Below are 11,585 nucleotides of genomic sequence, written 5' to 3' on the forward strand. Positions count from 1 at the left end.
AGTCGTTCCAATCGTTCCAGTCGCGGTATATACGCACCAGCGTTATACTCGCATTCATCAGTTCCAGTCGTTCCAGAAGCAGTATACACACATTAGCGTTATACGTGCATTAATAATAAACAGCTCACACAACTAGGAGCGCAAAAGCGCCCCCCCCCCAAATTATTAAACATTAACTAACAATAATTGATTTACAACCCACATCCCTTTAACTCCTTCTTACGATAGAATAAATACCATAGTACTGACCAAGGCACCAGTACGTAACGGAAAGATAAGCTAAAGCTGAAGCACAGTGATCCCAGAGACTTTAGCTTGTCTGATCGACACAGGGTCGTAAAATTATCATAAACGTAGAACTATTATCGTACGCACGGGAAAAATTTCAAGTTCAAACAAGCTGTCGTAGGTACGGCAGTGAGGGAGCAGATGATACAGTAGTGATCGACTTGTCGAGTCGATGTTTTTCGAATTTGTGGTGAGCTCATGGCTCATCAAACCGCCAACTAAGCTGTGATCTTCTTATTTTTCAAATTAGACTGTGCAGTGTATTGTATATATGAGTTGTGACTGTGTGACAGCAGTGGTGTGAGGAAAATAGGAGGCGTTGGACGCTGAGCAAGCGAGCGAAGCAAACAAAACAAAAACAATTTCGAGACATATCGATAAAATATCGATTTATCGTAAAATCGAAAATTATCGTACAGCCTGAATTTTAGATCGTACAAAGCTTCAAATTATGTGACGCGTACGAGATAATTATCGTACGAATGGGATCACAGGCTGTAACCTTTCCAAAAACAAAGAAACGCTCGAAGCTACATATAGCTCAGGCCCATACCTACATGACAATGACCCAGGGTCTTATATTTTTTTCCCAACAAATACTTTTATAGCAATTTTGAGGGTTTATTCTGGTTTATCATTTTGAAAAAAATTAATTTTTTTTTTTGCATTTTTCGAAAGTAAACATATGTAGAATTATCATAGAAAAATTTTAGAACGATCCGAGCAGTCTAAGTATATTATTTTGCGACCCAAACACATAGAGATATTACAGATAAAGGAGACAAGCCATCTGCGATGGTGTAAGAGGAAATGTCTCTGCATGAATATAGCAGCAAAAAACAAATGGTTGATATTGACCTGACAAAAACAGAATTACTTGAAAGATGTTTAGGTGGCCACACATTTAAATTAATAACGAGTGCTTCAACAAATGCGTTTGGGCTATGGTGCCTAAACACCTATTTAATGGTAAGGAAATTGTTGAAATAACTTTTAAATTGGCAGCTTGTATATTCAACGAAGGTTTTGATCCAATACTGGAAATAATGCACTTTTTGGAGATAAAACTTGGCCCTATCGCAGTCAATTACGCTAGTAACCGCGGCAACACGCGCGTGCGCTCAGCCAATTGTTTGAGGGGAGAAGCTTTGATAGAGGCCAAGACACAACGAAAAAAGGCTAGAGTGGAAAAAAATGAGTATTTTGAAGAAGCAAAAGGCATACTGTATGGTGCAGGCATCGCAGAATAAGGTAAAGTCAGACTTTTTAAAAATTTGTTAAAAGAAACTTTAAACGCGTTTTTCTCGAAACAACGTTTTTTCGGTTGGCGGGCATGATATCTCCGAAACCACTCAACCGATCCTTCTGAAATTTTAACCACATACTCTACACATGAATGGCTATCTCGCATGCTACAACTAAGTCAAAATATTAATTTTTACTATTTTTTTTTTACAAAAAACTGCGAAAAAAATCAACGATTTTTTTCTTTTTCGAAAAAATGGCCATCATTTTGTTTTTTTTTTCATAAAAATTGATAGTTTTAGCATACCCGATAGCTATTGTCATACTGAATTTAAAACCGTTTAATTTTTTTGTTTTAGGTCACCCGTTCTCAAATTTCGATGCCCGCCAACAGCATACCTACTTTTAACGGGTTCACGTTTGTCAGCCATTTTGGATGTCAAAAAACGTTAAAAACAATAAAAAAAAATTTTTTCTTGTACTTCTAGAGTGTATTTATCATACCCAACAACTTTCATATGTTTATGTATCTTACAAAGCCTAAAAAAAAATCGTGAAAATAGCCTTTTTTTCGGCGTATAAATCAGAATGAACCCTTAATAAGTTAAATTTTTGAACGTAATTGTAAGGTTGACATTTACATACCTAATTGATGATTTTTGTCGTTTATAGGATTTGTAGGATGAATATTTGTAAGCTCTGTTGTAATCTCTCTAGGCTGTACAGGTATATCTAAATTTGTATCATAAGTAAAGATAGTTTTATCAATTAGACTGTGTTCACTGAAGTCCTTAGAAGTGGACTGTCCCACATAACACGATAAGTTTTGAAATCTTTCAGCGAAAACTTTCGTAAAATACTTCCAAAAAATCTTTTAGAACCTTGCAGGCATCATTCTAAAATATTTTGAATAGATTCATAAAAGATTTTACAAAAATATTTCAAGAATATTTCTAAAATATTTTACTGAAAGAGTAGTTAAAATGTTTGAAACTATTTCCATGAAACCTAGCAGAAATCATGCTAAATATTTCATAAAATATTGCAAGAAAGTTCGAAAGAATATTATTAAAAATATTTTATTAAATGATGCAGAAAGGTTGTTAAAGTTTTCTAGTATTCATTTTTTTCAAAACGTTTTGTAAATCTTGTAGCAACCTTGCAAATAATATTTCTCAAAACATTTTTGAAAACTTTCTTGAAATCTTTTTCGATATGTTCTGAAAATATTTCTAAAATTTTTCAAAAAAATATAATTTTTCGCAAAATCTTGATGAAAAAAAAATTACAATAAAACCTTGCAGAAACCTTTTGCAAAGATTTCAAACATTATTTTTAAAAAGTTTGGTAAAATATTATGAAAAACATTTTAAAAACATTTCAAACATATTTATAGAAACCGTTAAGGCCGACGATACATGTAAACGCCTAAATTTTGACCGTTTTTCAGAGGCTTATTTAAAATGGAAGGAATAAATGAATCGTTTTGAAACTCAGCATCTTTATTCATTATATATTAAAATAAAGGAATCTGAGTTTTTAAAATTCTTTTTTTCAAAATGGCTGCCATTCTTGACCCTTTTTTTTAACGGTTTTTAAGTCAAAAATTGCAATATTTTAACATTTTTTTTACCTTCTTGAAGTTCAACTAAAAGCTAATACTATAAAAGAAATGTGTGCTGAATTTCATAAAAATGAGTTGAGAACTTTTTAGTTATCTTGCACGCCATTTGGAAAAAAGTCGTATTGAGAAAAACGCGTTCAAAGTTTAGAGTTTGCGTCTAGCGCTGAGTTGAGGCGGAGCACTTAAATGAATATTTTAATCGATAAATAATGCGAATTTTATTATAAAATTTTACAAGCATATTTTTAAGATATTCAATTAACTATTTAAGAAGAAAAAAACAAAACTCGATTTTTTTAAATGATTGGAAATTATGGGCATATTTTTATGGTTTTTTTTACCATTCCGCAAGCATTTGTTTTATGATGTTGTAATTTTGTAAATAAAGTGGGGCTTGCATATCAATTATCGACAAATACGGTATGGCCTTGTTCAAGATATGGTTCTAAGAGTGTCATAACCCCACTTCCTGATTTTCCTAAATTGTCATCGGACTGTCCGTTGGAATCTGTAGTTTTTCCTGTATATACAATAAAATTTGAAATGTAACCTGACAAGCAGTCGCACAAAACGAAAGATTTATGCCGAATCTGTTTCGTTTAGCTGGAATGAATTATTTAAATGATAACCGACCTTTAAATAACATTAAGCTTTCATCTATACAAAGATTGCAAAATGGATAAAAACATCTTACTAAAAGATCTCTGAAGTTCATCAATAACTCGGCGTATTTTATAGAGAGGATCACGAGTGTTGGCTACATTTAAATCGTTAAAATATAGAAAGTTAAGAATATCTCTGTGTCGGTCACGCGGCATTATTTTTCAAAAACTTTCGGTAGCTGTCAGACAATCAGTGGACCAGTAGTCAGCATATTTAAGTTTCTTGACATGTGCCATTAGCAACGCAGTTGCGAAAAAAACGATACATTTCACTCGTGGTGACGTCGACTCAAGATTGTTCATATTTTTTTTTTGCCATGAGATTGGATGTAGTTGTACTCTTGTAATATTCATTTGTACATTATACAATGTGTGCCATTAAATCTTCGGTAAACAATATTTGGAAATAATCTAAGATTTTTCTCTTAGAATTAAGGGGACCTTCTACTCTGAGCACCTAAAAAAAAGGCTATTTTCGCGAATTTTTTCCAAGAAAACTATAAAAGATATCGATATAAAAATTGTGGGGTTTGTTTAACTGAGTCTTAAACTATATAAATGAATTTTTATTTTTTTATTTTATTTAATTTTTTATTGCAAAAACAGTAGTATAAAAAAACACCTTAAAACTTTAGTGCTTTGGTAGCTCCATCAGAACTTGAGAATGGCTTACCTGAAACATAAAAGTAAAATGGTTTTATATTCTGTATGACTTCAGCTACAAAGTGATAGTAATATATGAAATTTTTATCAATAAATGAAAAAATGGTGGACAAATTACAAAAAAACGTAAATTAGACCTTTTTTCCGTTGTTTTTGACTAAAAATAATTAGTAAAAATTAAAATATAAGAAAAAACTCTCCGTCACTTTGTTACAGCTCATGTGTAGAATATCTGGATTAAATTTTATAAGAATCGGTTTACTAGTTCGTGAGATACGATGGAGCTAGTATTTCAAAACGTAGTTTCGAGAAAAACGCGTTTAAAGTTTTTTTTACTCAAAATCGTTAAAAATTCTTACCTAAACCTAATCTGCGATGCCTGGACCGTACAATAGACCTTCTTCTTGTTCATATTCTTCAATTTCTTCCAGTCTTGCCTTCTTCCACTTTGATCTGGCATCTTTTGAGCACTTAGAGCTTCGACGGTTCGCAGATTCGATACGTCGGTCGTCGCGTCTTTTAGCTAAGTCGATCGCTCCTGGCCCAAGTTTCATACCTATCGTTTCCATTATCTTCATCACTGTCCGAAATCCTTCGTTAAAGATACATGCAGAAACTTTGCACGCAATTTCAACAACTTTTTACCGTTAAACATGTGTTTAGGTGCCATGTGCCTTAGATTTGAGGTACTTTCACCAGTCGATGGAACACTTAGAATGCTTCGGCTTGGCATCAGTCGAAATTTTGTGGTAGTATCCTGCCCAAATCTCGTTACGCATATCCTATGAAGAATTCAAATTTCTTCTGACTGCTAAACCGTAGATCTCTGAGAGTTCTTTCATCAATTTGATTGTAAATTTTTAGTTTTTACTTCAGGAACTTTTTTCACAACAGTCGTTTTTCTCTTCACTACTGTTTTTGCTACGGTTCTTATTTTTTTTTTTTGGCGGTTAGGCGTTGATCTTTTAAATGTTCTTCTTTTGTATGAGAGCTTTTCTTGCCTTATTAACGCGCTTAAAAATACGTTTTGCCACATGCAAAATACACTTCAACTTTTTAACAATGAAATCTTTACCGTATGGATGATAATAAAGCAGCATTTTAAAAAGTCTTGGAGTCTCCGTAGCCGATATAAGAACCGTGCGCGCCAAACGTTCAGGAGAGCAGTCCGAAATAGTAACGTTCAGACAGCAAAAAAATGTAGTTAGAGACATCGGATCTTTTGGAAATTTTAACACAATATTTCTACGTATATATACATTCGAAAAATGTAAAAAAAAAAATTTAATTTTTTAAAAATTGCAGAGTAGAACGTCCCCTAAGCTATAGAAAATGAAAAATGATAATTTATAATTTAGATACTGTCTAGAATTTTACATTGTTTCGTACTTCAATAGATAAATAAGTATTACTGAAATAAAGAAAAGGTAAGTATCAATACATATTTGTGAGATAAATAATGAAAAAGAAGTCTACAAATTGATCGCTAGATCGGGCACGGCTGCGAGCGTATATATTTTTTTTTCAAGTTGGCAACAACTTTCAAATAGACTCGGCATCTGCGTCGGCTTGGCTTGGAATCAGCTGTTACACGGTACATACAAGAGTGAGAGAGCAGATCGTTTTGTTTACTCCGATTTAATAGTTCAATTACTTCAAGAAATAATGGACAAAGTGAAAAGAAAAAGGTTTTATTGGTAAGGAACTCTTGTTAGTGAAAAAATATACAATCAACGAATATCTCAACAAAACAGTGGTCGTAATAGGTTAAATTCTGGTGGAACTGAGACTAAACGTAGAAAGATAAATATATCTGAAGATACTGAAAAGCAGTCTGAAATCAAAAACGTTACTCCAGGAGAAGGACGACGCATCGTAGAATTATTATTTATTGGTGAGCAGGTATGGTGTTCTAGCTGTAAAGAATGTTTATCATTAAAAAAATATTGAAAACGAACAACGTCGAGGATTAGGCTCCATCTTGTCAATCCGTTGTCACAAATGTTTATTGATAAATATAATCAATACCGGTACACAACATTCTACATTTGTAAATAATCACCGGATGAGTCGTTTTGATGTTAATGCTAAACTTGTGATAGGTAGTTCAATAAAGTTTTTTCTTTTGTAGCTATTTCAATTTTTAAAATAACAAAAATAAATATTATACTCATTTGTTTTCATAGGTATGATAGACAGTGGAATTGGATTCAATAATCTTAATAAATTATTGGCATGTCTCAATATATTAGGTTGTCCCATAAGTTTCTTCCCTTTTTTTGATGCGAAATGAATACACGATATTTGTTGTTTGAGGTTGATTTATTGTGTTATATATGAACCGTTCTATTCTATAACCTTCTTCCATCTCTCAGGAAGCCTCATTATGCCCTCTTTCCAAAATTGTGTAGGCTTACTTGCAAAATATTCATCTGTGTGCGTTTTTATTTCGCTTATGGATTTGAAAGATTTACCACGGAGAGAATTTTTTAAGGAGAGGAACAAGTAATAATCGGAAGGAGCAAGGTCTGGGGAGTACGGAGGATGAGGTAGAACGTCCCAATCGAACTGTAATAATTTTTGTCTCACGACCATTGCAACATGCGGTCTTGCGTTGTCGTGATGGAAAACGACTCCTCGTCGGTTCGCCAGTTCTGGCCGTTTCTCTGCTATGGCGGCTTTCAGTTGATCAAGTTGATTACAATATTTGTCAGCATTGATCGTTTCACTTTGAGGAAGGAGCTCGTAGTACACTACACCTTTTCAGTCCCACCAAATGGATAAAAGAACCTTCTTCGGATGAAGTCCAGGCTTCGCAACAGTTGAAGGTCTATTTTCCTTGGACCAAGTGCGTTTTCGAGACACATTTTGATACAAAATCCAAGTCTCGTCTCCAGTGACAAGACTCTTTAAGAAAGGATTTCTTTCATGTCGCTGAAGAAGCAAATCGCACGTAGAGACGCGGTTCATAAGGCCGGTCTCCGTCAATATGTGTGGAGCCCAAACTTCATACCGATTTGCATATCCCATCTTGATCAAATGCTTATGTACCGTTGTCTTGGGAATGTTAGTGTCATCCACTATCTCGCGCACACTATATCGCGGATTTTCAGCGAGCACAGTCTTGATAAGGTCCGCATCCGTCGTTACTGGGCGGCCGCTGCGGTCTTCATCTTGCAAATCGAAATTGCCGACTCTAAATTTCTTAAACCAATTGCGGACGGTCCTAATGGTCGTAGTATCACTCCCGTAAACGGTGCAAATCTCGTCTGCAGTGTCCTTTGCACTATTGCCTTTTTTAAAGCAATGAAGCATAACATGCCGTAAATGCTTCTTTTGGTTCTCCATATTGAACGGGGCAGAAAAAATTTTAAAAGAGACTTTGTCACCAACGAAACGTACTTTGAAAGAGCTCTGGGACGACTGAAACCGATGCCATAAACGGCTAAGAGATAAGCCTGCATGTTTATATAAACATAGCCAGTCAGACTCATTCATAGCGTGGCGCGGAAGAAACTTATGGGACAACCTAATACCATCAATCGACTTCAAAACATACAAAAGATGCGAGGAAGAAGTTGGGAATACAACAAAAATTGTTGTTAAGAAGAGTTATGAAGAAGCAACCGAATTGGAGCGTGAATTAACACTTGAGAATCTTTCTACTCTTAGAGAACAATTGTAAATATGATTTTATTGATTTCTTTAAAAACACATTTAAAAGTTAGAAAGCTTTTTTTCAAATAAGCGATGAATTGTACAAATTTTCTTTTTATTTTTAATTATAATTACTAATTAATTTTTCATACAGTGTTTATATGAAACCTAAATTCGATTGTACTTTATTATAATTATGTATTATAAACATTACTAATTACATTATATTACTGATTTGAATATGTATGATTTAAACTACATAAATATTTTAATAATACAATTAACGAGAAATTTATAATTCTTTATCCCACAATGAGTATTTTCAGATATTTTATTTATTTTTCAGGCCTGAAGGTATAAATTCTTGTTTTAATAAAGGAATTAATATTACAACTTTTGATACCGTAGTTCAATTAATGGCTTCACATGATATGGGTTGGAGTACTCGTAGGACTGGTAGAAATTATGACAGCCTTAATGGCTTTGGTGCAATCGTAGGAATTTATAGTCAAGCTGTATTAGATTATTCAACGTGTAATAAAAAATGTAAAAAATATGACGCAGGACATACTCCTTTTGACCATGACTGTAGAATGAATTTCTCTGGTTCAGCAAAAGCAATGGAAGCTCATGCTGCCAATCAATTAATAAATAAAAGCTCTATTTTAAATTCTAAAACTGTGGAAATTGGTGTGTTTATAGGAGATAATGATAGCTCTGCAATTGCTTCTTGTCGTTAAAATGCTGTACATCAAATTAGTAAATTATCTGATACTAATCATACATCAAAAGGTGTGACTAAACATTTATATGCTATTGAGAAAAATCATCATGAATTGAAGAAAGATAGTATCAAATATTTACATAGATGTTTTAGTTATGCAATGATACAAAATAAAGGAAATAGTAAAAATATGGCAGCAACGATTAGATCTATTCCTTACCACGCATTTAACAAACATGAAAAATGTGGTCAATGGTGTAGTTATATTCAAGATAAAGAAAATTATGATCATAAAACTGTGCCTGGTGGATTAACGGATATCAGATTATTTGATGAATTGAAGACCATTTTTGATAATGTAGCTAATAATGCAGAAAAGTTTTCAGTTGGTGCCTCTAGCAATGTTAATGAAAGCTTGAATGCAAGTATGGCTAGCAAAACACCAAAATCTAAATGTTTAAGTTTATCAGCATCATCTAATTACCGGTATGCTTCAATTGTTTGTCAAAAAAATTTAGGTATTAATTACACTAGTGTAATTTCATCCAATTTAGAACTATCTCCTGGAAAACATCATAAAAAAAATATTTCAAGACTTACAAAAACAAAAGTTAAACGAGCCATACTTATAAAAACACAGATATTCAAGAAAAATAGACTTTTATTCAAGAAAAAAAGATCTGCTCTGCGCCATAAGAAGGAAACTTTAGAAGAAACAACATATGAAAGTAACTTAACTTTACTTCAAGAACCTGCTGCAGTACAGATATCAAGATTGAGCGATGAAGAAGATGGTACGCTTGGAGAAAATATTCGAATAATGTTCTTTGATATAGAGACAACAGGCTTACAAAGTAACTGTGATATATTACAAATTGCAATGAAGTGTGGCAGTATTAATTATAATGTATATATATTTATCCTAAGCAAGAAATTTCAGCATCCGCTTCTAGTATTCATGGTTTAAGAAAATTTGATGGAGATTTGATGTTGCATGATAAAAAAGTAGATAATCAGTTCCACTTCGAGTTGCTTTGGGGCAATTAATAACTTATTTAATGTCATTTGATAGAAAATTCTGCTCACAAATTGAATTTCGATGGTCCAAGATTATGCAAATCTTTAACTTCTTGTAATTTAATTGATGAACTCTCAACTGTTGCAGAAGGTTTTATAGATACTTTAAAAGTAATAAGAAAAATTACAGAACGTACTGGAAAAGGTGCTTATACAATAACAAATTTAGCCAAGTCATTAAATATTTCTTGTGCCGATGCTCATGATGCTACCAAAGATGTTGCAATTTTAGAAAAAATAATTAAGAAATTAGAAATAGATTATAAAGATATGATTCAATATAGTATTAACTATCATGAAGCGACAAATAAGTGGTTGGATAATAATAGAATTAAAGTATTATTACCAACACTACAACCTATTGTTTCAATTGTTGGAATTGAAGTTAGAAACAAATTAATAAAAAATAATATTACAATTGACCTATTGAAAAAGACGTATTCTGATTTAGGAGAAGAAGGAGTTATGTTATTACTGAATAGACAAAACGACCAAAAAGTTCTAGTTAATCGATCAACTGTTGACAAAATTATTAAATGGCTGAGACAAAAAAATGAAAATTGAATATTATAAGTATTGATGTTTAACAAAAATATATATTATAGATATAGTATGTTAATATATAGGAGATATTTTCCAATTATCTAACCATAGCTATTCTATGAAAATAAATTGATTGACAAATGTCTAAATGCTAAACTGAACACTGAATTTTTTCTAATAATACTTGTGATATTTCATTGAGTTATATATTTTTCCTAACCTAACTCATTATAAAAATAAGAACTTTTATAAAAATTAATTTATTGAAAAATGTCTAAATGCTAAATTAAACACTGAATTTTATTTTAATAACACTTGATATTTTCTTGAGTTGTTTTTTTTTCCTAACCTAACTCATTATATTCAAATAATCTCTTGATGACAATATAACAAAACACAATTCCTTTCACACTTACATATTGAAAAGTCCTTTAAACTTTTTCACTTCCACAAAGAAATCATTAATATTAATAATAACTAATAATCTTCAATTATTATTACCCATCATGCTAAACATACGATAAGATGCTATTCTAAGGTAAAGGTATATCTATATATATCGCTGAGCGTTTCCACGTAACGACAAGGTTGCCACGTTTCTATTCTTTTACCGATGAATTACGCGTGATTACGAAAATTTGTGTTACAATTTCATTAATTACTCTCATAATATCTCATAAAAAATCATGATTTTTCTTAAACACAATTTTTCATGAGATTCACACGATTTCGTGAATGTCATATGAATAGTTCATCACACAAATTTCAAATGACTCTAACTATTTAAAAAACCCATGAATCGATTCAAAATTTTAGATATAGATTTCTAATATTAAAACGTACCTTTCATAAAAAAATCTATACTCTAGCATCATTTTGACTTATAGCCTATACATCCTTAAGCTTATCACGTAATATACGTTTCCTTTTACATTTATGCGGCCCTTTTTATCTACACAAGTTTCTTTTTACTCGGAAAATTATGTCTTTATTGTAACGTACTAAGCCATTTTCTTTTCTTTTCTTTTACTTTTGAAAGTATTGTCATCGAAGGCAATTGTCACATCTTGTTAGTTTTCTAAACCAATGAGCCTCGTAGGCG

The 11,585-nt window shown here is 32.2% G+C and overlaps 2 protein-coding genes across 2 annotated transcripts; one reads left to right on the top strand and one right to left on the bottom strand.

The window, feature by feature from the left end:
• Positions 1-6,747: 6,747 nt before the first annotated feature.
• Positions 6,748-8,138, bottom strand: LOC149030627 (histone-lysine N-methyltransferase SETMAR-like). Its single transcript, XM_089178547.1, has one exon. It carries the CDS (start codon positions 7,978-7,980, stop codon positions 7,246-7,248), a length of 735 nt encoding a protein of 244 aa, XP_089034673.1. The 5' UTR covers positions 7,981-8,138; the 3' UTR covers positions 6,748-7,245.
• A 313-nt stretch (positions 8,139-8,451) lies between these two features.
• Positions 8,452-10,418, top strand: LOC107073407 (uncharacterized). The gene is made up of 5 exons (XM_089178670.1): positions 8,452-8,455; positions 8,548-8,829; positions 8,932-9,717; positions 9,936-10,276; positions 10,392-10,418. The coding sequence occupies exons 1-5, from the start codon at positions 8,452-8,454 to the stop codon at positions 10,416-10,418; spliced, it is 1,440 nt and encodes a 479-aa protein (XP_089034796.1).
• Positions 10,419-11,585: the final 1,167 nt, after the last annotated feature.

This window comes from Polistes dominula, unplaced genomic scaffold (genome assembly GCF_049000335.1).
Source record: "Polistes dominula isolate Pdom_NZ unplaced genomic scaffold, Pdom_raw_medaka contig_11, whole genome shotgun sequence".
Classification (NCBI taxonomy): domain Eukaryota; kingdom Metazoa; phylum Arthropoda; class Insecta; order Hymenoptera; family Vespidae; genus Polistes; species Polistes dominula.